Source organism: Stegastes partitus, unplaced genomic scaffold (genome assembly GCF_000690725.1).
Source record: "Stegastes partitus isolate 25-593 unplaced genomic scaffold, Stegastes_partitus-1.0.2 Scaffold10, whole genome shotgun sequence".
Taxonomy (NCBI): domain Eukaryota; kingdom Metazoa; phylum Chordata; class Actinopteri; family Pomacentridae; genus Stegastes; species Stegastes partitus.
In genome coordinates, this window is record NW_007577741.1 from 635,732 (window position 1) to 662,435 (window position 26,704).

Below are 26,704 nucleotides of genomic sequence, written 5' to 3' on the forward strand. Positions count from 1 at the left end.
TGGCTCGCCCTGTCAACGTACCTAATGGTCTTTAAATCTGAGACAGTTTTTTCGTGGCTCTGATAAAACTGTGCAAACTTCAGAGGAACCGTTTGGTAACGCCTCTTTAATGTTTTAACATGACGACGCCTCCTGAAGATGCATCCGTAAAGAAACTCTTGTCTGTTTGGTGATGCAAAATGTGACTTGCTCACATGGAGCCACGTCTTCAGTTCAGTTCGTTGGGATGAATTCATGTGGTGAGCCAGACCTTAACACTAATAGGCCAATAAAACCTCATTATGCTCTTCTGGATGAATGGGAGCAGATCTGTGCAGGTGTAACACCATGTAGTGCTCACTAATACAAGCAGTTACAACCACCAGGCTTGTCATCAAGACGATTTTGTTAACTAGAGCAACATCTTGCTCAAATCACCGCCCGACTCTGAGCGCTGCTGACCAGCTTAGAGAACCTGGTTTGTAGGTTCCGATTAAAACCAAAATTCTTTGGTGGCTGGTTTGATTGCTTTAGAGCTTTGCCTCCTGCTTTCCTCTTTCCTTCTCCATGTGTATTATTGTACAGCTTGGTTCAGTCTGGTACATGGACTATACCCTCATCTCATCCCCTCCTATCTGTGGGCAGAAGGAAAAACGATCATATTTGTTCTACAAAATGTCAACATATCGATGTTTCCTGAAATAGATACCCTCAAACACACAGAAGGTTTTGTGTGACCCTTCCTTCAATCCCCTCTGTATAACCTCACAGTGGGCAGTATTGTCTCTGTAAAAAGGCACCAACGTTTTCACCCTAAAGAGTGTCACTATTCCCCGAACTGAGACCTCACAGATGTAGCCTTTGTGTCCAAATGAAAGTCTTTGACAGGTTAACGTTTTTAAACCCCCTCCTTCATTAACTTGCACCTCTTCCTCATTCCTCACCCCCTACCATTTACGGTAGGATTATTTACAGAATAGAGGAAACATTAATCATTAAACAAATCACCAGAAGGACAAAGCTGATTTAATTTGTTCCTTCTACAATAAGCACAAAAGTAAATAAAACTTGTTTAATTTTTTTTAGAAACTCTGTGTCACTCACCAGACAAACAACAGGCGTGATGTAAAGCCAGCAGATCTTCATCAGAGGCCACGGGCGATAACCTATCATGTCTTCGATGTTGTCATAGAGACGGTCGGCGCCTGTTCAGAACAGTATCATGAGTTAATACTATGTTTGAAGACATTTAAAAATCCAGTGCTGGAGTCACATTTTCATATAAAGCAGGAAGCACACTTAGCCTGGATAGAGGAAGTGTTTTGTCCTTCATACAAAATAAGAATAAGTTTCCACCATCAACCCATAGATAAAGTTTTAGCAATCATATAATCATGATTGGTAAATTTATCCTACAAATAGCTGTGATCATGATTATTTACTGAGGTTTCTCACAGCTGTGTGACTGACTTTACAGGCACACTATCAAATTTAATTAAATTATGTCATTCACAGTAGTGACATCATCTTACAACAAATACATACACTTGCGTACACTTTGAGAAATTTTTTAAAAGTTTCATCTCTTATTAACGCTTAACATTTCTACTGAGAGTAAGAGGAGTTTCTGACACAAATTTTACATTTGTTGGCACCTGCTCACTAACTCCAAATCACAATACAGTCGTGACTCGATAGTCCGGCACTAAATGTAAAATCTTTTTTTTATGTCGGATATCAAGGCTGTCGGATTGTCAAGACGGAGGTCCAGATACAAGGAGAGCTTGATGCTTTAAGGCTCATTTGTTGTTAATTATTGTTCATAGTTGTTATAATAACTAGTAGGGCTGGTCCCAGCAGCACTTTCTGCTCTCTGGACATTCAGGCCCAATTAATGATGAATATTCGACGCGGTCGGGGGACACTTCCACCCCGGGGCAGCGCTCCGACGGGGTGGAAGTGGCCGTAACACACAGGCGGTACTTGACTGCTGATGCTAGTTTAGTTAGCGCTCACACTTCTGTTTCCACCATCGGTGGCGGCGGGGGAGTGGCAGATACGCTCCACCGTTACCATCCATGTTTACTTCCATAAACACTGAGCACGCTCGCTGCGTGTGACGCCGTCGTGTCCTCTTGTGCGCATGCGGGACACTTTTGAAGTTCACACAGCAGATCACATACAAGTCGCATTGAACTGGAAACGTGAAGGAACTCACAAAGAAATCTGAACTGAGCATTAAGTCCTGCAGTGTGAACGTAGCCAATCTGTGGGATTGTTCAGTCAGATAATACGCCGTTATCCTGATTGGTGACATAAAATGTCATGTTGGAGTCAGAATCCAAGGCTGTCGGTACGTTAAGGCTGTTTCTATGGGTTCCGTTTGTTTTTCCTAAAACCCTGTCGGATAGCAAGGTTTAGGATTGTTAAGGGTCGGATCATCGAGTCATGACTGTGTTTTGTATTGGTCAAACATTTAGAGTTTTCCTAACACCTACATGGGAGTGAACTACAGTCCTTCCTATGCTGATAACTGATGACAGTTTGGGGTTTTAAAATCCCATTCAAAAGAGAGATTAAGATATTTTCCCTCTTTTTTAAAATTGACTCAAACTAGTTGTGTGTGATTATATTTCATATTGCTCACTGATGTGGTGTAGTGCTTCTGAATCCTTACAGGTGTTATAATGTGCCTCTTTTCAGTATTCTGACATTTACATATTAGAAAAAGATCATTGAAAAGCATTGTAGGAAAAAGACAGCACAATAAAACATGAAAAATGAACAAGACGAAACAGTTTCGTCAAGTCAAGACAACGTTTTTATGTTGATCATCTAACAGCTGCTGCCTAAAGTGTCTTCCAGTAAATAGGACTGTGACTGGGGTTACAACGTTAACTACAGACTAAATCCTGCAGTTTATACCCTGTAGCGTCATTTAAAGTGTGAGTATAAGTGAGTAGTTTTCATATTAGACAAAAACTCTATTACTGGACCATAATACCTACAGAGTCATAATTACAGAGAACAACCTCACCGATGTAATTATAAAGCTACGGTAACCTGAAGTATTGTGAATTATGGAACTTAACCTAATAATAATAATAACAAAATATAAATATCTAATCTAACCCTACAGGACTATTATATTATTATACTTACTTAGGGTTAGGGTTAGCTAGCCTGGCTAATTTAGAGCTATTTTTCATAGTATTTTATGTATTTTTCTGTTATATTATTATGTTTTATTTATATTTCTATATTTTATTCCCACTGGGGCATCAAAGCTAAAGCCAAGCTGTGTGTTTGGTGGTCGGCTTTAAGATTTACGCCACTTCTCATACCAACTATTTTTCTCACCCGAACCCCTGTGAGGCAGCATTTAAATCCCCGGTGACAAGGGGGCAACGTGATGGACATGTTGTTTAACAGCGATTGTCTCGAGCTCTTTTAGATCTTTTGTGTTTATTCACATTCAAAGAAAGAGGGCCAAAGAGACCACACCCCTACTCAGGAGGACGTGATGTCCGTCAAGCTTAAAAAAACCTGAAACAGGAGCGGCGGTGGGAACAAATCTCAGCGTCAAAGAGAACATAGGAATTAAATTAGTAGAAAATATCAAGGAAATCAAGTGACAAAGTGCCACAGCAGTGATATAGTTGGCTTCTTATGTGGGCGCATACGCTCCAAAGGAATGCAGGTCAAGTGGAAGGCGTCTGCACTCATTTAGGGATGAATGAAGCAGTTTGTTGTTTTGTTTTGTTTTTACAGAATCGTTTTGTAAAACTGCACCCATGTGGAGAAACTAAGCACTCAAAACCCAACTCATAACCCAAACCAGTGGGGAAGCTGTTCAGGCGCTGACAGGACGGAAGGCCACGTCATCTTCAGAGCATCAGTTTGACCACATGAAATGGAAGCTGTTCTGAAGATTCACCCTTTATTCAGTACTTCTTTCTTAATGCAAACATGTGAATTTTTTTTTTAAATTAGAAATGTTGTTATTGAAAGAATTGGCGCCAGGCTATTTACTGAGCAGCACATTTCATGGTGGTCAGGGCTCTCTGGTGGACAAAATGTGTAATGGAGTATTTTTTTTGCTGCAGTTTCATGTCATTAGATAAATCTGGCCAGTGATGCTACTGCTTTGCTTTAAATTTTCACCAGAAAATGGTCCCAGACATTGATTTAGTCAGCTTTTGGGGGTGCAAGAGGAATTTTAGATCGCTAATATGAGAGCTAGCAGGACATGAGAGATGGTCCTTGGCTGGATTTGAATGAGGGATATTACGGTTCATCATCACCCACGTTTAGCGTCGGCTACTCAGATGTTTCAGGATTTTTTTTGGAACAAACTGACATAAGCCTGAACTGAACCAGCTGTTCATCATTTTCTGTGTACGCTTCAATAAATGCTTCTGTGACTACAAGCATGCACAGAAATGAAAGCAGCCATGAGTATACTTTTTTTTATTAAGAAATCAAGCTTTTCTACCCAAACACGTGTAGGAGCTTGACTTCTGACTTACCATAAATCCATCCGATTGCTATCGACTGACACACTGAGAGCAGGAGAAGATTGTTGCCGCTGCAAACATAGTGATCAAAGAGTTGAAGGAAATACAAGCCCCCCTGCAGGAAGACAGAGGGCTGGTTGTTAGAGCACATCAAACACAAAAACACCACACATTCAGTTTTGCTTATTTGGAGGAGATTTTTTTTGCATCAACTTTCATTTACCTCTGTGACGAGAAGGAGGCCGAGGAAGAAGCAAACGGAGCAGAGGCAGAGCAGCAGCAGCTCTCTGCGGTAAGCTCTTCGAAACACAGTCGGAAACATATCTGTGACTGAGGTCATCAGGCACTCCAGACTCACAAACTGCCAGAGACACACACACACCAAAGAAAGAGTTAGAATAAAGCTAAGCTGAGGATTTCTAAATGTGCATCATGTGAATAGGATTTTTTTTGTACCTGTGTATCTGCACCCAGCAAGATGACCATGATGAAGAAACAAATAGCCCACAACTGAGGTAAAGGCATCATGGCTACTGCGCGTGGATAAGCGATAAATGCCAGGCCGGGTCCTGTGTTTAGAAACATATGAAGTGATTTAGTGCCACTTATATCATTTTAGTACAGTCAGAGTTGGCAACCTTCAGCTGCACACAGATGGTGAGGAGGTGGGGGATGAATGGTGGGGCTTCTAACTGTAGCTGAACTGAATTTAACAGTTATTACGGTGAATTGACACTTTAAATAGGACAACAGAAAAGCTCCCGTAACATAATGAATCGGCAAATAAGCAGTAATCTACAGCTGAAGACATCTCTTTTATAGCTTCGTTGACGTTTACTATAGATTTTGAACAAATTCTGTAATAAAAATATATTGAATGACATCTCTTAAGGAACCATAAAATGTGTGTTTTTTACGAGGTGTGATTTACTAGCTACACTTTAAGATGAGCGGGGCCGCAATCTGTATGAAGGTATGTGAAGCATTCATATGCGCAGTAGCTTCAGTGTAATGATGGAACATAACAGCAATAAAGCAAGACAGTAAAATATGTGTGTCTGCAGTAAACAGATCATGTGTCAGTGTCAAGGAAAGTTCACAGTAATAAGCAATTATGCAGCTACTGCCCTCGTGGCTCGTGTGTAAATGTGCACAACTCTGTTTGATGCTGCAGGTGTTGAATTAACTAAGAGGAAAGACTCCTTCAAACAGCTGGAAGCAACACACTAAACTTTATTACATTCATTCTACCTGTGGCTTCATTGCAGTAAAGCTGTCTTTGTAGGACTATTGACTGCTAGTATTACTATTTTTAGAGTGTCTCTGTGATGTCTATGAGGCAGCGTGCCCGACTCTCAGGCTTTGTCCTCAAAGAGGCGCTTTGAGGCTCCTCTTGTTCAGCGTGAGATCTGTTTGGGCAGCGTGAGAGACTGAGAATGAGCATGAAAGCGTGAAAGTTGGCGACACTGTCGAGCAATTCAGGCGAAGTTTTTAGACATCCATCCATCATCTTAATCCTCACTAGGGCCGCGGGCTACACTTAGAGACAGACAACCAAGCACACTCACATTCACACTTACGGACAATTTACAATCACCAATTAACCTCAATATGTTTCTTGAATGTGGGAGGAAGTCAGAGAACCCGGAGAGAATTCACGCTACACGGGGAGAACATGGAGACTCCACGCAGAAAGAACCCGGGTGTCCTCACCAGGACGCCAACCGGCGACATTCTTGCTACGAGGCAACGGTGCTAACCACTGAGCCACCTTGCAGCCCAGTTTTAATGCATGATTTTTTTTACAGTACCCCGAATTCTTGTAAGTGGAGTCAACAACTGTGGAGTATATTGATATTTAAGTGACCACAAACTTACTGATTCAACCAGTCAAACATAGACTATCCCATAAACTTAAATTAAAATGTTAAGAAGTTTTGTAGAAGACTTTGCAGAATATTTAGACAATTTTTATTTATTACTGTATCAGCAGTAAAATGTAAAATGTTTAACATCTTCTATTTATTTTAATGTTATTATTTTAAATGTGTTTGTTTTTTTGTTTTTTCTTTTTACATTTCAAATAAAGGCAAATATCTGTAAAATAATTTTGATTTAAATTTTTTTTAATTTTATTTTGTTCCTTTTGTGTATGTGTTCTTTTTTTATTTTATTTTTTACATTTCAAATAAAGGCAAATATCTGTAAAATAAAAAGGTATTTTTGGCTGGTTTAAATACAGCAAAAACTGCAATTTTACAGTCAAATGCTGCAAAAGAACAACTTAGCATTTGTAAAAAAAAAAAAAAGAAAGAAAGAAAGAAAAAAAAGCTGTTTGATGTGGACAATATTTACAGGTTTTTAATGGTAAATGGTTGTGTCAATAAAAAAAGTCTGTGGTTTTAAAAGTAATTAGTAATTTAACAAAACAGGAAATACCTGTTCAATAACAGTAAACTGTTCACGATCGTTAAAAAACAATTTAAAACAACAACAACAACAAAAAACATTCATTTTTCCCAGTGTGGACGTTTCCAATTCCAAAAGACTGGATATAACAAAACCACAGTGGTTGTTCTTGGTCCGCAACAAAATTTAATTTATTTTAATTTAAAACATGGTCAGTGGTTTTAATGTTATGGCAGACCAGTTTATATTTACTACAGTAGCCACAGTGTAGTTGTGTTCTTACCAGAAGCAGCCACTTCAGATATTGGCAGTCCTTGTTCGTAAGACATGAAGCCCAAAACTGAAAAGATTGCAAACCCTGCCACAAAGCTGGAGCCGCCATTCACCAAACACAGAACAAATGTGTCCCTGAGGAAACAAACAAACAAAAAAGCAAGCACGTCGTGAATAGCAAAGCAAAAAAAAAGCCTGTTAAAACCAAACACCGTTGTGTAAAGTGTTAAAATCAGCACAAAGAGAAGTCTGCAAACGGATGTGACGCAGTATTTCTACAGTAATGTGAAAACTACTGATGCACTGAGAGCTGGAAAACATCGATCCGTCTGTATACGCTGATGATGAGCGGCTTCAAACATTAATGTGCATTAATGGTATTATCTGTTTGTCATTGACTTCGTAATGAGCATGTGGGTGGAAATGCATGCAAGTGTGCAGCGCGCTTACTTGTAACAATCATTGTTGTACTGATTGTAGCTGCCCAGAGCCGTCAAACTCCCCTGACAGATTCCAAAAGAGAAAAGAACTTGTGCACCTGCGTCCATCCAAACCTAAACACAGGAAGATTAGCAGAACGCTTCTGTGAGAGAGAGACTTAGTGTGACATGGATGTATTTGGGAGCGTCCGTGGGGTTCGACTGAGCTCTTCTTGGTGCTTTTGCAGCATTATTATGGCTGTTCGACTTCATTACTTACTTGAGGGTCCACCAACCTTGTGGGGTCAGGATACAGGTAGAACAGAACACCATCCATAGCTCCTGGTAGAGTAAGTCCACGAGCCAACAGAACCACCAGCATCACATAGGGGAAAGTGGCAGTGAAGTAAACTACCTGTCGACGCAGAGCAGAGCAGCACAGCAGGGTGTTGTTTGTTTTTAATTTTAATTACAAAGAAGACAAATCCAAGTAGATGTCAAGGTGATTTGAGCTATTACATCTTTGATCTAACTTCTTGGTGCCAAACAATGAACTCTTTATTTCTGGCACTGCTCGTTGTGTCAAAGATTGAGCGTCAAAGTCAATAAATCATCTTCTGAAGAAGTAACTCTACCTTTCCAGTGGATCTCACTCCTTTCCAAACACAGAAGTAGCACAGGATCCATGCCAGTAAGAGACACAAGGCCAAGTCCCACCTCAGGCTACCGATCTGCTCAATCCCTTGAGATATACCCAGCACTCGTCTCCTGAAAGATAAAACCCATAATGTTGCCAACGAAAGAGCAGTTTGGAGACAAAAACACTGAGAACTTTGTTCGTGACTGCTATCAATGATAAAGAAGCCTATTATGATGGTGAAGATGCGACTCATCACATGATGTGGTCATGCAGGCTGGTCTCGGCCTGCTGCTCTCCGTCATGAGTAAACGCAGGCCCATTGCCAGTGGCAGGCATGATGTTTACCATGTTCCTCATCACAAGTTTGTATGTGGAACATTTGCTAATTGGACATCTGGGATTCATGAGAATGAGTTTAGTCCAAAGCATTAAACTAAAAACATGCCCTTGACGCTGCAGCATCAATAAAGTTCTGAGGTGTGAAAACAAACCCTGCCTGCTCCTGGAGGTGTGAACATCATAAATTCACAGCTCCTCTGAGAAGCACATTTCATCCATAGTTTAGGCAAAGTGGAGCCCTCGGGCAAAAATAACAAAAAGTAGGTTGCCTCTAAGCTAAGACCCTTGACAGATCGTGATAGCTTTAATGTTGTGCTGTGGGGCAGGTCTCTGTTGGTGCTGACAATGATGTATAACCCTTTGACACAAATGAATTGTTTTATTGACTGTGTTTCCTCTGGGTTTTCACACGTGATAGGTGTTCATGTTGTGGTATGTTTTGTGCTTTCATCTCTGTAACTGAAACCCTCTAAGCCACAGAAACCGCTGGCTGGTATGAAAGGCATGTCATCGTTTTCACACAACTGTCACAATATCATTATTTATCAGCTGCAAAGTGTTAAACAGAAATGTATTTTGCAGTAGATTATGGCACCATAATGAGTGACAACATGACAAGAGCATTTTTAAAAAACAGAGTTCACACTCAGTGTACGGGGTGTGACTGTGGCAACTCCCACCGTCCAATAGATTTAAAACCCTGCTCAGCTGATCGCCCAATGAGAGCTTTACAACAGGTCTGTGTTGAATAAATCTGCTTGTCTTGTGTCTGTGTCCACTGTGACTCTGATGAAGACACAGTGGTGCTGGAATTGAACTGTGTTTGCACAACTGAAGGCTGTGAAATAATAAGTGTGTTCCAGCCCTCCTGTTGTACTCTCAAAAGATGACCTGTTGGTGGCACTAGAGAAGAAGTCATGGGATCACCAAGGAGCAGGATCCTTCCCATGGGGGTCATTAATGTCTGTGCCATCTTTAAATTTGAACCTCATGGTGGCACTGTAGGAAAGTTTAGGGTAAGTCAGTGGGATTCATGTTTTCTGCTCTATGGATACCTGGACTAAATATCATGGGAACAGTTGCTGAGACCAACTTTAAACACTTTTGCAGTTTCAGTAAGTGTATTTGCACTGACTTAAAATGTTCAAACAAGTGGCCTCCACTGGAGACTGCTGAGAGGTAATGGGCAGTTATGGGTTAACCAGCATGGAAATGCTACTCCCTAGTGAACCAAAAATATGCTCTTGAATTTCCTGGAGTGACCACTCTGTGGGCCAGTGCTTGTAAAATGTGACCATCTGGTTACAAGAAAGGCAAACTACACACAAAAACAACAGGGTGTGAATCCACCTTCAGCCTCTTGAGAAAATGCACCATCAGCTACGAAAGAAGACAACAGTTAGGATGCACTTACTCCCAGAACTCTGTTGCAGGCGTTGTTGCGTTTGCAGCGGCTGTCCAATTAGACGATGCATTTGTTTTATCAAATTCAACACAAGCCTCTGATAAAAAAAAAAAAAAAAAAGCAGGAGACATTTCATTTGATCAAACTGTAGCAATATATTTAATACATCTCTATATGCTAATTAAATACAGTCACAGTAATTTGAGATTCAAAGGTTTTAAATATGTGCCCAGATTACCAAGACTAACATCCTGAAATAAAGGTTACCACAATAAAAGTGCTGGTTATCCCACCCAACTGCTGGTTTTGGTTTTTGCGTTTAGGACAGCGGACTGTGGCAGTTTGATTTATCTGACTGTACATCTTGTTGTACTTCATTCAATGCAAGCTTCTACTTCCAACAGGCCTTTTTCTTTATTAATATTATATTAAGAAATAAGATGAACGAACGCATAGACTCAAAAATCAGTCATGCAAAGCCTTCGTTTCTGCATCCGTTTGCATATCTACCTGTGTTCCAGGCGTTCCTGCAGCTGGCCCAAGGCACCTCGCTACTGAAGGACGAGAAGAGGTAAAAGAAGGCCCACGCCTGGATGACGATGTACGACACGGCGGCGTATGCGATCACTACCTGGGTGGCATAACCAATTCCTGAGGAGACAAATGACTTACGGTCAGTGTAATAATTACAGGCACGACGGTTTGGGCAGTTAAACTGACATCAGACTTTCACAAGATTCATGAGGTCGGTAAGGCATGGCGACAAAAAAGCTCAAACTTAGTGTTAACGTGAAATAAAACCACACTTGTAGCTACTCTGCTCGGAGCACCTGTGCAAACTTTAGGGCGACTGGCTCTTTAAGTTTACCTTGAATTACTTTGGAACCGGTTTTTGGTGAAAGCAAACAAAAGTTCAGAGAAAAGGCCAAGCATCAGCTGTTTGCACAAAGAAGCACATTGTGTTGAAGATACCATCAAAACATTTGTGATGTAAAGTCAGGATAGACACGTGAGAAATAGCTGCGAAGATCACTTCAGAGATCAAAGAGAGCTACCAGAGACAAGTCAGCTCTCAGGCCATTCAAAATAGAACCACAGGGTGGGTACAGAGGAAGAGAGGTTAGGCTCAAAGAATAAGACAGTTAGGATTAAATTACTAAACAAACATGCAGAAAGAGACGGCAGCTTTTAGAGAGTCCATCCATCCATCCATCCATCCATTATCTGTACACCGCAAAATCCTCACAAGGGTCGCAGCTGACTCAGGGTGAAGGCAGGGGACACCTGGACAGGTAACCAGTCTGTCACAGGGCTACACTTAGAGACAGACAACCAAGCACACTCACATTCACACCATCAGACATTTTAGAATCACTAATTAACCTCTGTGGGAGGAAGCCGGAGAACCCGGAGAGAACCCATGCTGCATGGGGAGAACATGCAATCCCGGGTGTCCTCACCGGGACACGAACCGGCGACCTTCTAACCACTGAGCCACCTTGCAGTCCTTTCAGAGAGTCACTGTGGTGCATTATTTTCAGATTAAATTCAACCAACAAGGATTAGATGATGGAAAGTTTTTGCGTATGAAGTCAGGAGAAGAACTCCAACCAGGCGGCACAAAGGTGGGAATGTTGAAGTCTGAGGCTTTTTTTTCTTTAATTATTTTTCTAATCAAAGATGCTTTCGTGTGCAATCTGCATTTGGAGTCATCGCACACTGACCGTAGGGCAGGCGAGCTTCTATTTATTTATTATCTGAAGTGTGATGCAGTTTTGAAAGCAGATTAAAGGAAATCAACCTAAAAATGATTCAAGCCACAGACGTGGGTCTCTGAGCAGGACAATAATCCAAAGCAAACCAGCTGCCTGTTGAAGGAATATTTCTCCACAAGAGAAACTCAAAGTCCCAGAGCTCTGACCTAAATCCCACGGAGAACCTGCAGCGTGCCATGAAGGAAAAAATGTCACAAAACGCGGAGGAAACTTTCCTCGCAGTTGTTCCAGAAACAGGTTGGTTCCAGAGACAGATGTTGTCCAACATTTCTGCAGCTGGAGCAGAGCCGACTCAACACTGTGACTGTCATCTTCAGTGAAGCCACTATCGGGCATCCGAATGCTTTTTTTGTCTTTAAATGATTACTTTGTCATTTAAAACTTAATATAAAAGAGATGAAAAAAAAAAAAAGACGAGAACTGCGTCATAAAGGCAACTTCATGTTTTCAGTCATACGGATTGATTTGTTGTCTATGTAAGGAAAAAGTGTGGCGATGTTCTGTATGAGTGACAACTAATCCCATCAGAAACGTTTAATCAGCGTTGCCACAAGATGTGCAACGAAATGGTTTAACCTTTATGAAAAATTAAATAACAAGCGTGTGAGCTGTTTTGACTAATGTCTATTAATAGGAATTGTCCAGCAGGCAAAGCAAAGTATGTATAAAATGTGTAGATAGAAAAAGACGTCTGATTTTGACATGAACAAATATAGCATCATCTCTCCATGAACACCGTGTCCTGGCCAGTACCAGCTGCTCATGAAATCATCATTCCAGAAAAAAAAACACTCCTCCAAAACTTTCATATCAATATTATATCAATTTATCAAACCTGTCATCCATTTTGATGGGAATGCCTCCGTGAGACCGTGAGATTTGAATCTAGATGTACGGCACCTGGCCCTCGGGGTGACATCGATACCTTTACATGTTGAAACTAACTTGTTGGCGCTTCAAGTTAGTTTCAGCACCATCAGACAGACTCCTGTGTGCAGCATCATCAGGGTTTCTCAGGTTTCCTAATCATCTTATTTTAGGTCACACAGGTGTAGATTCTCACAGATCTGGACAATTGTGCTTCATGAGCACCTTCTTTGTTCTTAAACCAATTCACATTTGACTGAAAAACACATTTCTGGGAATGAAATTCCTCGTTGTAAAGTTTTAGTTGCCACGTATGTAGGTCACATAACAGCACGGCATATTAAGAAAGGTCAAGAGCCATTTTTATGTCAGCTTTAATATTATCTGATAAGCTGTTTGATTAAAAAATGCACCTTTGCTCTCTGAGCAAAGTTTGCTTGCGCAAAACCATAAAAGAAATGTTTTATGCCCCGGAGGGTTGTTAAAGGGAACAAGCTGCATACTTCCTGTTGAGTAACTTGAATCCTGATGTCTCACCTCGATGATCCTCCAACAGGAAACATTTTCGATTTTGTTTCATGTTTTTCATTTCAAGTCTATTCATGTTTGTGTTATACAGTTACGCTGGTTGTTATTGCAGCATGTATATTTTGGAAATTTATTGTATATTACATGTGATGCACAGGAGTCCCCGGCATCGGCTTGTTGTTTTTTTTTTCTACAAACAATACACATTCAAGTTGTAGGAATTTGGGGTTATCTGTACATCATCTGCTAATTATTCTACAGCACCTTTTCATACACTGACCTTCAAACAGGGGGCAGAAGTGCCTCCAGCAGGTGATGCATCCCTGAGATGTGTACTGTCCCATGGCAGTCTCCAGGAGGAACATTGGGATGCCACAAGAAAGCAGAAACAGGACGTAGGGAATCAGAAAGGCACCTGAAAGACACGTGACGAGCGTTAAAAAAAACACCAAGATGTTTCCCTCGGATCAAATCCAAGACCCACCACTGAGCTAAATATGCTCATCTTTGCCTTTTTGTTTGTTTGTTTGTTGTGGCATTCCACCACACTGACATCCTCCTTCTCTCCTCTCTCCACTTAAGGCATCTATCACTTAGGTTAGCAGAGGTACTGCAAGAGGAGACTGCTTCATTTCTATTTATAGGAGTTCTTCTGGTCAGTCAACATTCTCAGGAATTTACTGCCAGTGCACATTGGAGAAATCAATACTTGTTTTACTGGTCAGTTGAAGCTATGGCCAGTTAAGATGTACATTAACTTGACCGTGCCCTCCATTCCTTCCTTCGCTTGTGTGTTTGTTTGGTGGGTGTGCGCGGCACTGGCTTAAGCTGTGTGTAAAAACTCTATGCGACAGCGGCAATAAATCAGATTTATTTTAATTACAGCTGAAAAGGGCCACCGCACGAGAAAAAGCCTGTCGGATTGACTCATTTGCAGTCATCTTTTCATCAGCGTGGAGCGTCACTGTCATTAACTGAAAACGACTTTGTTTCAGGTTTGTCTTGTTCTTTCTTGAGCGGTTTGATAAAGGAATAAAAAAACAGCATTTCTTTAATATAGCACTATCAGCTTATGCAATTCCGCAGCCACGTCCTTATCATAATACGCATGTATCAAGGTTAAGACGTTGGTTCAAGTTCCATTTTAAGGTGGAGTAGCATGATGTTAAACAGAGCAGTTAACTGTACAGGATTTTCTCATGTGGCAATCCTGCTTACCTCCTCCATTTTTGTAGCACAAATAAGGGAACCTCCAGAGGTTTCCCAGCCCAACCAGGGTCCCTGCTACAGCCAGCAGGAACTCCAACTTATTTGCCCACTGGCCACGGTCCAACAGCTGAGTCTTCTTCTTCACCAGGCTGTTATCTGGCCCAGACACCTCTAGGCTGTTTCCTTTGAGGAATTCCCTTGACATATTAAGAAATGTTAGCAGATTAAAAACGGATCCAGTTAAATCCAAACTAGAAAGTCCTTCTGCCTGCTTCTCATTTACAGGACAAGAACTGTCAGAGCTTTCTAGCTCTGAGCTATGCAAACAGACAGAACTACTCAGCTGATTATTTGGCACTGCACATGAGCTTTATTTATTTATTCATTGAACTTTAGCTCGCAGGATTATCAAGAATGGAAAGTTTTCACTGGCAAGTGTTGAAGCAGCAACTTATTAAAGCACATTTTGGAGTTAGAGCAATGCATTTAGCAGTCCAGTGTAAAGCAAAAAGACAGTGAACACTTACCCCTCCATCACAAAGTCCCCTCCCCCAGGAGCTGCTTCCAGCAACAGCAAAACTGTTCAGTATTCCTCTCAGCTGTGTGCACCGCAGGATCTCTACACAAACAACATGTCATGGGCAGAGCCAAAGTGAGAAACAAAGTAGCTATGGTTTTCTTTTGGCTCCTCTATGACCTAATTATTGTCGGATTGGTCTGCACACTGTGCTGTCTCACTGAAAAGTGTTTGGCTCTGACAAAGGTTCGAGGTAATGCCACTTCCCTTCTGTATTTTTCCACTGAGACAGGAGGACCTTAAGTCATTAAGATTAGCACAGTTGCTAGCAACTAAACCAGAGCAGCTGAGCCGTCTGCTATGTCAGCCACCGTAAACAGGCTTCAGTTGTCTGCACTCTGGGAATTTGTGGCTTTGGTTCATAATTAATGCAAGAACAATGCTGATTACTAGTTCTGTATGCAAACAGTCATCTGGCGTGAGTGACTGAAGCTAATATTGCTCCAGACTCTACACTGTTTGCACTGGTATTTATAGGCAACTTTATGGCATCTTACTATAATGCAGTTCAATTTGTTTTCATCACATATGTTTGACAAGTTTTAAAAATGATCTTTCTCTACCAACCACAAATTAGTTTGTTTTGTTAACATTTCACAGCTTGTGCTTTTTTTTTTTTTAAACCATGTTCCTCTCCAGCAAAAACTGGGAGGAAGGAAGAAAAAAAAAGACACTAGTCATTGCACCAGTTACCACAAAAACCAGAAATAGCTACACAGTACTGCAGAAGTGGATGGGATTGTTTTTCCTTGGTAGTTACACCCAGAACAGAGCAGCAGTCCCGACTGCACATTCATCTGCCCAGAAGTCACTTTTCAATACACTTAAAAGCGCATTCTCAATTAGACTTTGAGGAAACATGCTTTCTGCTGGATTTGTTTGAGATGTGCCCCAAGTAATCAACATATCATTTTCATTTATTTGCAATTCAGGGAGCGGGGAGCTGCTGTCAACTAAAACCCTACTTGTTGCTCTGCTCAAAAGAGGAAATGTTGTGTTTGGTATTTAAACGAAAGACAACACGAGTGACCACTAGAACCCGATACTTACATCCAGGTGTCCCAACAAAGAAAAATGAAAGAAGGGATATTGTGTGCACAGATTCATTTATTGAATTATTCTTTTTTTCCAAAATATATTCACTGTTTTACATTTTTTAATTTACTTTTCTCATTTTCAGGCCTTTTATTTTATTGTTCTTTCATAAAATGGACGTTTCTTTCTCAGAGGTAGCTTGTCTGTCAGGTGGTGTTTATTGTTATGATATATAAGATGTTTATAAGTGGTTCTTAAAATAAAAAAAATAAAAGAGGTGATTTCTTTTATGGTTTTCCTTTCCAGCCGACCAATCACACATCACATAAGGTGGGATTCACCACAGAAACCCAGAAAACGGAGGACAAGCTTCAAACATCGTGTATTTTCACCGAATTCATGATATTTTCCAAACCTTAACCAAACCTTTGGTGCCAAAACCTAAGAAAACAGTGAGGGAAAAAAGAAAGTAAACAAGTGAAAAAGAAACTCCAGAATAATTGCCCCACCCAGACTTATGTAACGCAGAGGTCCAAGTCCAACCTGCACCTCTGGCTCCTGAAGCGTTGCTACTTCACACTGGAGCCTTTTTCACCACTTCAGTGGCGCCAAACTGTGTTTGTTTTAAACCAAAATTACATTTCTTTCAAACTGTAAGTGAGAATTCAGCTGTGTAGGAAATCATTTATCATCACAGCACTTTTATGTCAGATCAACTTTTTGACTAAAACCTGAAAAACTAAAAATGTACCATCACTATATATATAGCTCCATCATACATGTGCTTTGTTTTCAGCACTACTCAGCGAGTGCTAGCATGCTCAGCTAACACGGTGGATTGTGCCCTCAGACATTAGCATGTTAAATGTGTTTTTGTCAAACCACTATTGGACTGGATGTGTGAGGGTCATCTCACTTGATTTTCATAGAGAAACATTAACTAATCTTCAAGGAAGGAAACACAGATAGCAGATGGTTACCAGAGTTCTCCAAGTACGATTTTCTTTCTTTAAAAACTAAGTCTTGCTAAAAGCTATTTCTGGTTGGCTGTCAACAATGGTGTATTAAGAACGGAGGAATGGACTGATTCCAACTCCTCTTTTCTTCAGTTTAGTTGCAACACGTTCATAAAACACGTAAAAAGTTTGGTTAGCAAGGTTAGCACCAGCGCTACTGTCCCATGTAATCAAAGGAGCCAATGGCGGATGCTTATTATATCAACATTACAAACCGAAATCTCAGTTTCTTCCTTTCTACACATCAACACTTGACCAACATTTACGACTAAATCCCCTTCCAGGAGGTTTCCAAAAGACCAGTGATGTAAAACTGCGCTTGGAGAGGCCAAAGCTAGCCGTGTTAGCCATGCGGAAAAGTCCATTCTTTAGCTGACACTGTGCAGAACGCTCTGACTGCACCTCGTTATCATTAACTTAGAGGGAAACAAATAGCTCTGGCATGTTTATGTTCCTTTTGAGCCTTTAAATTAATGGTGAAGTTGTTTCGGGGGAGGAAGACTATGTCACTGCAAACTTTCAACAATATTTGAAATCGTCAGCGTGCAGGAGGCTGTTGTTGTTTCCTGTAATGATGAGGATTTTGAAAAGAGTAACACAAAGAAAGGCAACAGAAAGTCGTGTGAACGCAAAGAACACTGACATGAGATTAAGATAGTGTCAAAAAATCCTGTCCACACGATCCCTTTTTTTAACAAATTGCCTCCATGCAGGAGAACTTTAAACTCTCAAATACCAGAGAAGAAACAGGAAAGACTTTTGCAGGCTTTAAACTGCAGATGTTGACTCAGAGGCTTTGGTTTGTCAGTAAAGTTGTAAATTTAAAGAAACCAGAACATAGTTGTTGTTTCAGATGCATGCTCATGACACAAAGTGACAACAAATAGAGGCTCTTAGTCTTGTATTTACACCAGCTTTAAATAATGTGCACTTTACAAGACTTTTGTAGATGCAAGTGTTGAGGAAAATGTTTGTTTTGCAGAATATTTATGTGAACAAGGCCTAAAAATCACAAGGCACAGCTGCTTTACAACATTTGTTGATGTTCGGCCCACGTCCTCTTCCAGAGCACCGCTGGGATTTTAACCCACAAATCACATCACGGCGGCGGACTGGCCTCAGAAACACTGGTATAGCTGACATATGGCTCTACGGCTTATCTAATTCCACCCAACTTATTTTTGGTGTCCTCTGCCTTTAAGTGTGCGATCCCACCACAATATCTCATCGCACCACCCCCATGTCAAACCAGTTTGTTATGACACAATGAAGCAGCAGCAGCCTCAGTGTTTGTAGTGATAACTCTGGAGAGCAACCGGAAAACTCAGATGCTCATATTTCAGTCGTGTTGAAACAGAAACCCGACACTCAAATGACAAAGTGTACCGCAAGTTTCGTGACGTAATCTATAGGCTTTGTGTTCCTACCTGTGTTCTGTTACAGCAAAATTGAATTATTGAGCGCTTTGCTTAAGTTGAAACGCTCCAGACTTAACATTACTGACGCACAGTAGAGTAGAAACAATAAAAGCTCTGCTTTATTTGTGAGGCTCCTCTTTTTGATACAATAATTCAATAACCATAAAACAAGACAGACATAACGAACACAAGACAAGACAGCTACTGTTTAAGGCATATATTTACACTTTGCTGTAAATCTCTAGAGCTAACAAGGACCATGCTCTCTGTACATCAAATTATTAAAACTGTTCACACACAGGCAGACACTAAGTACATGCTCAAAAGAAGTTGATACTCAGCTGCAAAGAAAACCCCCAACTGTTGAATAAAATCACTATTTAATTTCTGGTTTAAGCAAAAATGGGAGCCATGACTGGATGGTGAAGTAACTAACGTGGAGGCAGGTGGACGGCTGCTCTGATTGGCGCTCACACAGTTAACTCCTCTCGTCAGGGTTGGGACTCACGCAGCGCTGCGTTTCCCAGCTGCTGGTCCGGAGGATGAACCGTCATCCACGCAGCGCTCTGAGGATTGTGTTACACACTGTTCAACGGGCCACTTTCACATCTGTCTGTCTTCCGTGTTTCCTCAGAAAATAATAAATAGACCAGAGCAAACAAAGCTTTCCACCCCCATGAGCGATCAGGTTTGATCATCAACAGCCCAAGAAGCTTCGGTGGGGTTCTCACACACACACACACACACACACACACTCTCACACTCACTCTGTGTATACCTGACTCATTTCTGTCTTCCTTAAAAAAAGATTTATTTATATTATTAATTTTTTTTTTGTCTAGATCTCATACTGTTCTGATTGTTGAGCAGCGTGTTCTGGATTATTTTATAAAAATATTCTCGGAATACTTCAAAATATATCTCGTAAATGCTGTAATGTTTAAAAATTGTACATGCCATGAACTGAAGAGGCACATGATCCTGGAGGGGAAAAGCTCCGTTTGCTCAAATCTATTTATTGGTTCTTTAGAGACATTAAATGTTTTGACTAAAAAAAAGGGGGAAAAAAATAAAATAGACACTGTTTAGTTCGCAATAAAATATTGTCATAGCTTCATTTTAATATTAGAATTACATTTACTTTAACATTTTGGACAAATCCACACTCTATAATTGATAAAATTCAGGGTAAAAGTCACCAAATGTCAGGCTCACTTTGTTTTTGGGATGAAGAGGAGTTCAGATAACATACATCGCATCTCTGTGTGGAATGATTTAAGAATGAAAATGACCCAAATGTTGCTTTTTTTGTTGTTGTTGTTGTTGTTTTTTCTTTTCTTTTGACAGTCCAACAAATGAAGCAAATCAGCTTTTTATAGTCACCTCTAATGGCAGCATGATAAGACCATCACCGCATACTCATTTATAAGCCGTGGATAGACACAGAAACATACAACAAATATTTGAAGAAACTTTTTCCAAAACTGAGACAAAAAACATAAAGTTTATCCCCCCCTCCCTCTCTTTCAGCAAAAATAGTAAGCATGGTTAAACCTTCAGCTGTGCATTCGTGTCACATGTAGAGTCTACAACAGCAGTGAGTCACTCCAGTCTGGCTGTGATGAGTCAGAGAGTACCTGCAGTTCCTCGTAGGTCCCGGATTTTGTCATGCTCAAGCATATTTGGCACTCATTCGATTCATAAATTCATATAATAGTCACAGAGTCAGGCCAACCTGTATGTAAATACACAAAATCAGTCACAGAAATGTACAGCTCAGATGTATGTACATCACCCTCTGGTGGCGATTACACCCTTGTACCAGACAAACAGCCCAGGTTTTTTAAAAAAGAAAAAAAAAAAAAAGAGAAAGAAAACACACAGTAGTAACATGAGATATTACAGTTTTCTGATGCTTTCAGTATTTTGACAGAGTTCTATCTCGTAGCATGGAAAGGAGGTCGAGGTTTTACAATGCAGATTGTGATGTTCTGCGGGACACGTGGTTGTGAAAAACGATGTACAAAAATGATGATGATGATGATGATGATGATGATGATGATGAGGTCAATGTGTCGCACTAACTGCTGGCCTTTCTGCTCTTACAGTCCCACTCACTTGTGTTTTTGGTTTTCATCTCACACATTGATTCGTTACAAACTGTACACAAAAACAGGCCTCGGAAAACACTTTTATTTCCACATTCTTCAACACTATGAGAAGAAATGGCAGCTGATGAGAGATCAGATCGCCGCGAGCTTCACCAGCCTCACATGACAGTTTCATGGGAAAAATAAAAATAAAAAAATCGCCAACCTTCACTCATCGTCAACAACAACTACACATCACACCTGCTCGGTCAGTTTGGCTGCTTTACTGCTGAACGGATCATTAGGAGGATGTTTCGTCTCATGTGGTCTCAACATAATCAGATTCACTCAGGTTTGAATTCTACAACTTAAAGGAATAGTTCCACATTTTAAGAAACGGGCTTATTGGTGTTGAAATAAGTGACGATCACAACGCCACTCTCGTGTCTTTATGATCAAAATGAAGCAGAATGTTGGTTCAGTTGAAGACTGGAAACCGGTGGACGCAGTCTCCAGTTCAGAGTTGCTTTCTGGAGTTTGTGCTGGTTGAACAACAATCGCTGTCAGAGAAACCTCCTTTAAATCTCAACGTGTTGCTCTAGCACTTTGGTTGTCTTCCAGATAAAACAAACGAGATCAAACAACACCTTCAGGAGTGATCTTAAGTACTTAGTGGTTCGTGTCTCAATGGTACCACAGAGCACTTAACATTAATGCTGCTGCTTTGAAACCGCAACCATCAACATTAGACATATCCTTTAAACAAAGACTTTGCATTCCACATCTGACAGTTTTATAAAACCACATCACATGCGTTCTGCCCAGCAGACCTGTGTGCCTGTAGACATCTACATTTAATTGCTCTCTAAATTGTAAATTGGTTTGATTGTGTTCCAGTATCTGCACAAGCCATTGATCGAGCCTTAAACTTTACACAAGTGGGCACTTGAACTTGTTAATTCAGGTACTGGAACAGACCCAACATCTCCGTCGGGGAGCTTTCTAAGGTGGCAGGTTTGGTTTGGAAAAGGTCAGACTGGCCCGAAGCTAACCAGCTGTTGGCTGCAGACACGAGAGTGGCATCGATCTAAAGTCTCAGCAAGAAAGCTACACATCCCAGAAATGGCAAGCTTTTCCTTCGACAGACATCATTTTAAAGACAGTACGTTTTAAAACAATCAGGAGTTAGCACATTTTCAAATTACAGCTTCAACGCAACCAAAGCCCCCTTTCAGTTCAGTCAGACTTTAAACCTTCAACAGGTGCTGAGGTTCTGATCTTTTCTTTAACAGGCTGCCTTCATGAACAGCAGTGAAAATGTTTCTCCAGCTTGTGCAAGGCACAGTGACAAATTTCTGCAAGCGGTCAAAGACACGCGCTCACGTTTGTACGGTAAACACAGAGCGAGCCCTTTCGCTGAATAACCCCTTAAATAAACTCAGTTTGGGAAACCTAAAGACATTAGTCATTATCTGAACCTGTGGCGTCTTGCCCTGCAAATTACCGCAGCAGAACCAATCGGACTGATGACAACCATTTTCACACCTGTGCGGAGCGCGCCTCGAGCATAAACACGACAACTAATGAAAGATTGAATGCTTGAGATAGCATTGATATCAGAACTATCATAATGAGTAACGAGGTGCGAGCTGCACTCCGTCTGAACTCACGTGCAGCGATTTATCGTCAGCGCTTTAGGGTTTAATGATAAAAACGAATAAAAATTACTGAGTGTAATCTATTATTTTTTTGCTTATTAAACACAGGTGGTAATGAGGCTGTAATAACTTGCCTGGGTGGTGATGAGGTTGCCGTATTATAACAAAGATCGTTAAACACATTTCAACATGGACTTTTTTTTTTGCTTATTTTTTTCAAATGACCGTAAAACCACATGGAACATTATTCTGAGAACTTAGATGAATCACTTCCTGTATGATACATCGCCACTGCTTGGAAAAATACAATTAAATTGAAGTACTGGCAATGGTCACCTACTGTATGGCACTGTTAATGTGACAATCAAGAAAACATCCCTTTTTTTTTGTTGTTGTTTTTTTTTTTTCTGTACTTTCATAGTTAAATTCACACTATGAAAAGTAAACATTGTACCTGAAATAATAAGACTGCTGATTCACAGAAGAACAGGTGATTAAATACATTAAGCCCACAGCTCTAAAGACTACGGTTTAAATTTCACACTTCACATGTTGGTCCGATTTAGATCCACAAAACAAGAATTCACCGATTATTGCAAAAATGTAAACATCCCTCCATCCTAAGATGTCTTTGAATACAGTCAGCTACAAGTTGGCCTTTTTATGGAGACAGTTTTGTGTGTGTGTGTGGTTTTTAAATTTTGAGTCCATCAAGCAGAAAAAAAAAAATTCTAATGATGAACTTTTGATTGAGGGTTTTTTGAAGCTTCTGTGGTTTAGATGTTTATTAATAACTAAACTAAGACATTATTTAATAAGAATCACTAAACAAAAATCTCTTAATTGCTGTGTGAATTATTTGTGAGAAGTTACTCATATTAAATTGAATATTTGAAGGGATTTGAAGAAAACGGGGATGCATTTTATGCCATTTTCCTTTTTTCCCTTCTTTTGAGAGATCCAATACTTAAAGGTTGAGTTTGAAATTTTGGGGAAGGATCAAAGGGCCGCTTACCAAATTTTTTCCCTTTTTTTTTTCAGCGTACACGGAACAAACTGTGCGTGAACTGTGAGGAGATATCAATGACAAACTACGCGGTGGTCAGATTAATTAATAGTAAAATAAGTGACCAAAAATAAACTTTCAAAACATTAGTAATAGATCATTTGACTTTGGCAAAAATCAATTAACTGATTAATTGACAGTGTTGATGATTAAAACAATCATTTGTCATCGTTTTATTTTTTTTAATGGACCAGTACCAAACATTTACAGCTTCTCTGCTTCTCACTGTGTGATCAGAGGAACTGAAATTCAAATGTCTTTTGCAACAAACAGATGATTACAAGACATTTGAAAATGGCATGAAGGGCTGTGGTGAAAGGCTTTTTTTGTTCCTTTATGACATTTTAATGACTAAACAATTTCAATTTTGAGTGACAAGATTCCTCATAAAAGTTACAGAATTATTTTACATCAAATAGAACGGCTAACAGACTATTCAGGACCTACGCAACGCCAAAACGACCCATATAATGGTTAAAGATCATTTATAGGGCAAAAACTGCTCACACCTGGTTTATATTAGTATGAATTAATTAGCAAAACATCTGAAATAGGGACAAAAATATAAAAAGTTCGGCAATCTTTGGATAAAACAAAACAAGTTTAGGTTTTAGTTTTAGCTTCACATAAATGATTTGCGTCTGGGCAGCTTCGTAGCTCAGCTGGTGATCTGTACACCATCCCGAACGTAAAACCGTAATTTTTAGGAAATAAACTTCCAAGTATGTTACACAGAAGCCAAAAAACCCTCCACTCCAGACGGTACAAATCTGCTTTTGTATCTCGTGTTTGTTTTCTGAATGTTCCTGGTTTGTTTTGGAAAGAAGAAAAAAGGTCAACTTCAGCTAAATGTCACATGACATCTGCATTCGAAGGCCTACACGTGTGTACATCTAGAACACGTGTCCTTCCTCAGTCAGATGAAAACATCAACCTGATGTGAGCTCTCAACAAAAAAAAGGTAACGCATCAGTGGGCCTGTGCTTCCATCACTGCTCCTGCCAGACAGCCAGCGAGTCAAGAAACAAAACAAACATCTGGATGAAATGAAAATTTGGCCGAATGAAACATTCTCTGAAATGACATTTCTACTGCTCGGGAAATAATCTCAGAGGAACACAACGATGCTACTTCTATTAACAACATGGTAAAAGATCTGACATCACATCATTTTTCACTTTGATAAGTACCTGTAGCTTACATGGGCTACTGTTAGTATGTACATGTAGCAGCATAAAACCACCCTGACAGTGACTATCAGACTACAAGATCACCACTCTTCCATCTCCCTCAGAAATGGCTGTCGATGTGGATGAGGTGGAATGTGCAGTTTTTAAATTATTTTAGCTCGTATCATCCTTAAAAAGCTGGATTTTTTTTTTCTTTTTTTGTTACCATTTCATGCCTTCCTGTCCTATAGTTTTCTACAAATCCTAATGGCACGTTTGATTTTATTCATCGTACAGTTTGCAATTAAGTTTTGGCACTTAAAATATAAATACAGTCTTTCTTTTTCTTTAAAATATAATCACGCACAGTCATAACAGTAACACACCAGTGTCCAGCGGTAACTTGAGGTGAAACTTTGGTCTCCGTTATTCCCGACTGGACTACAAAACGCTGGTCATCACATGGAAAACAGAATTAATACAATAAAATAAAATAAAAAAAGAGATTGAATAAATAAAAAATGAAATAAATAAATAAATATCTGACTAAGAAGGTTGATAAATAGCCTCACATCTTCACTTGTGTGGCTTTTGCGACGCACTTGATTACCCTCCAAACAGACCATTCACACCTGATAACTGACAAATTACAGATTCAGCACATTTCGTGTGAGGTTATAGCTTAATGCCACTATTTGAGGTTACCGATGTCTCCGTCAGGAACGTTTAAATAAACCCTATCTACATTGCCGTCCACGAAATATTTGGCCCCCTGTGTTTTTTTTTTTTTTTTTTTTTTTTTTTTTGGTAAAACGACACGACCTGCGGCTCCAGTGGCGTGGGAGTGGTGACGAAAGAGCGTTTCGGTGGCACAGGGTCAAAAGTGCAACGTGACAAGCGTGAAAAACCTCCTGCAGGTCTGTGATGATAAGCAGGAGGTGAAGATGATATGCTACTTTTTCAATTGCTGCATGTTGATAGGAGGGAGCCGAAGCTCGTCTAAATCCATGTGTGCTACTTTTACTGTCGCTCCGTTTAGTAGAATTCTCCAAATATCACAAATCTGCTCGTTTAATTCCTCATTTTCCAGCTTGGATTGGACGAAACAATTCCGAAAAATATGATAAAATACAATTCCATAGGATTGTGTGCAAAATGCTCTATAGGCATACAGTAACAAATAATGGTCTCTTCTACTAGCCACGACGTTTAAGTGCTTGTGATGAGGTATGAGTATCGGCCAGTATCTGGGAGGAACCATTAGCCAACTGCTCTACGATATAGGTCACATCTCTGACGCTCAGTATTTAAGTAAAAATATCACATGGATGTAAGTAAAATGACAGGAGCAATAATAATCTGTGAGTGTAGATGTGTTTGAGAATTAAACTTTGCTAATACAGTATGGCAATGACTGCTTCCACTGATAACAGAGGTCTCTGCTCCCTGTGGCGAAGCACAGAGTCACACTTATGTTCATACATACAGCGGCACGCAAAGGTCTGGGCACCCCTGGTCAAAGTTTCTGTTCACGGGAATGATTAAGCAAGTAGAAGACGAAATGATCTCCAAAAGGGATAAAGTTAAACATGAAACACTCCTTTCAATATTTTAAGCAACATCAGTGGAATATTTTTAAACCCCAGGAGACTTGAGCTCTCAGTTAACTTTGACCTTAATTAGCCTGATTGGGTCCTGGCTTGTTCACAGTCATCGTTAGCAAGTTTCAAAGCTTCATAAATACACAGAAACCTCGTCCCAACAATCAGCAGCCATGGGTTCCTCATGCCTAGAACTCTGAAACTGAAAAGGATTGATGCCCACGAAGCAGGAGAAGGCTATAAAAAGCCAGTAAAGTGTTTTCAGGGACCGAGGATCACTAGCAAAACAAGTCAACCCCCTGTTTGACTGCAAGAGACCTCCAGGGAGATGGAGCAGACGCTGGAGTTGGGGTTCACTGTTCAACTGTTCACCTGCTCAAACATGGCCTTCATGGAGGAATCATCAGAAGAAAACCTGCCCTGCGTCCTCACCACAAAAGAACATTGAGACAAGCCTGATGCACTTTGGGGGCTGCAAGGTGGCTCAGTGGTTAGCACCGTCACCTTGCAGCGAGAAGATCCCCGGTTTGTGTCCCGGTGAGGACACCCGGGATCTTTCTGCGTGGAGTCTCCATGTTCTCCCCGTGCAGCGTAGGTTCTCCCCGGGTTCCTCCCACAACTCAAAAACATGTTGAGGTTAATTGGTGATTCTAAATTGTCCGTAGGTGTGAATGTGAGTGTGCTTGGTTGTCTGTCTCTAAGTGTAGCCCTGTG

At 40.4% G+C, this 26,704-nt stretch overlaps 1 protein-coding gene across 1 annotated transcript in view; it reads right to left on the bottom strand.

Moving 5' to 3' along the window:
- Positions 1-15,103, bottom strand: part of LOC103360567 (sodium- and chloride-dependent GABA transporter 2-like) — a 19,248-nt gene extending 4,145 nt beyond the window's left edge. Inside the window, exons 1-14 of the mRNA XM_008286364.1 lie at positions 14,888-15,103; positions 14,370-14,557; positions 13,432-13,566; positions 10,492-10,632; positions 9,991-10,078; positions 8,233-8,365; positions 7,878-8,012; positions 7,629-7,732; positions 7,189-7,313; positions 4,953-5,065; positions 4,720-4,857; positions 4,509-4,611; positions 1,048-1,184; positions 830-926 (exon numbers count right to left, since the gene is read on the bottom strand). Coding sequence (XP_008284586.1) covers positions 830-926; positions 1,048-1,184; positions 4,509-4,611; positions 4,720-4,857; positions 4,953-5,065; positions 7,189-7,313; positions 7,629-7,732; positions 7,878-8,012; positions 8,233-8,365; positions 9,991-10,078; positions 10,492-10,632; positions 13,432-13,566; positions 14,370-14,557; positions 14,888-14,895 — 1,645 coding nt within the window. The 5' untranslated portion in view covers positions 14,896-15,103. The remainder of the gene's footprint in view (positions 1-829; positions 927-1,047; positions 1,185-4,508; positions 4,612-4,719; positions 4,858-4,952; positions 5,066-7,188; positions 7,314-7,628; positions 7,733-7,877; positions 8,013-8,232; positions 8,366-9,990; positions 10,079-10,491; positions 10,633-13,431; positions 13,567-14,369; positions 14,558-14,887) is intronic.
- Between the last annotated feature and the right edge of the window lie 11,601 nt (positions 15,104-26,704).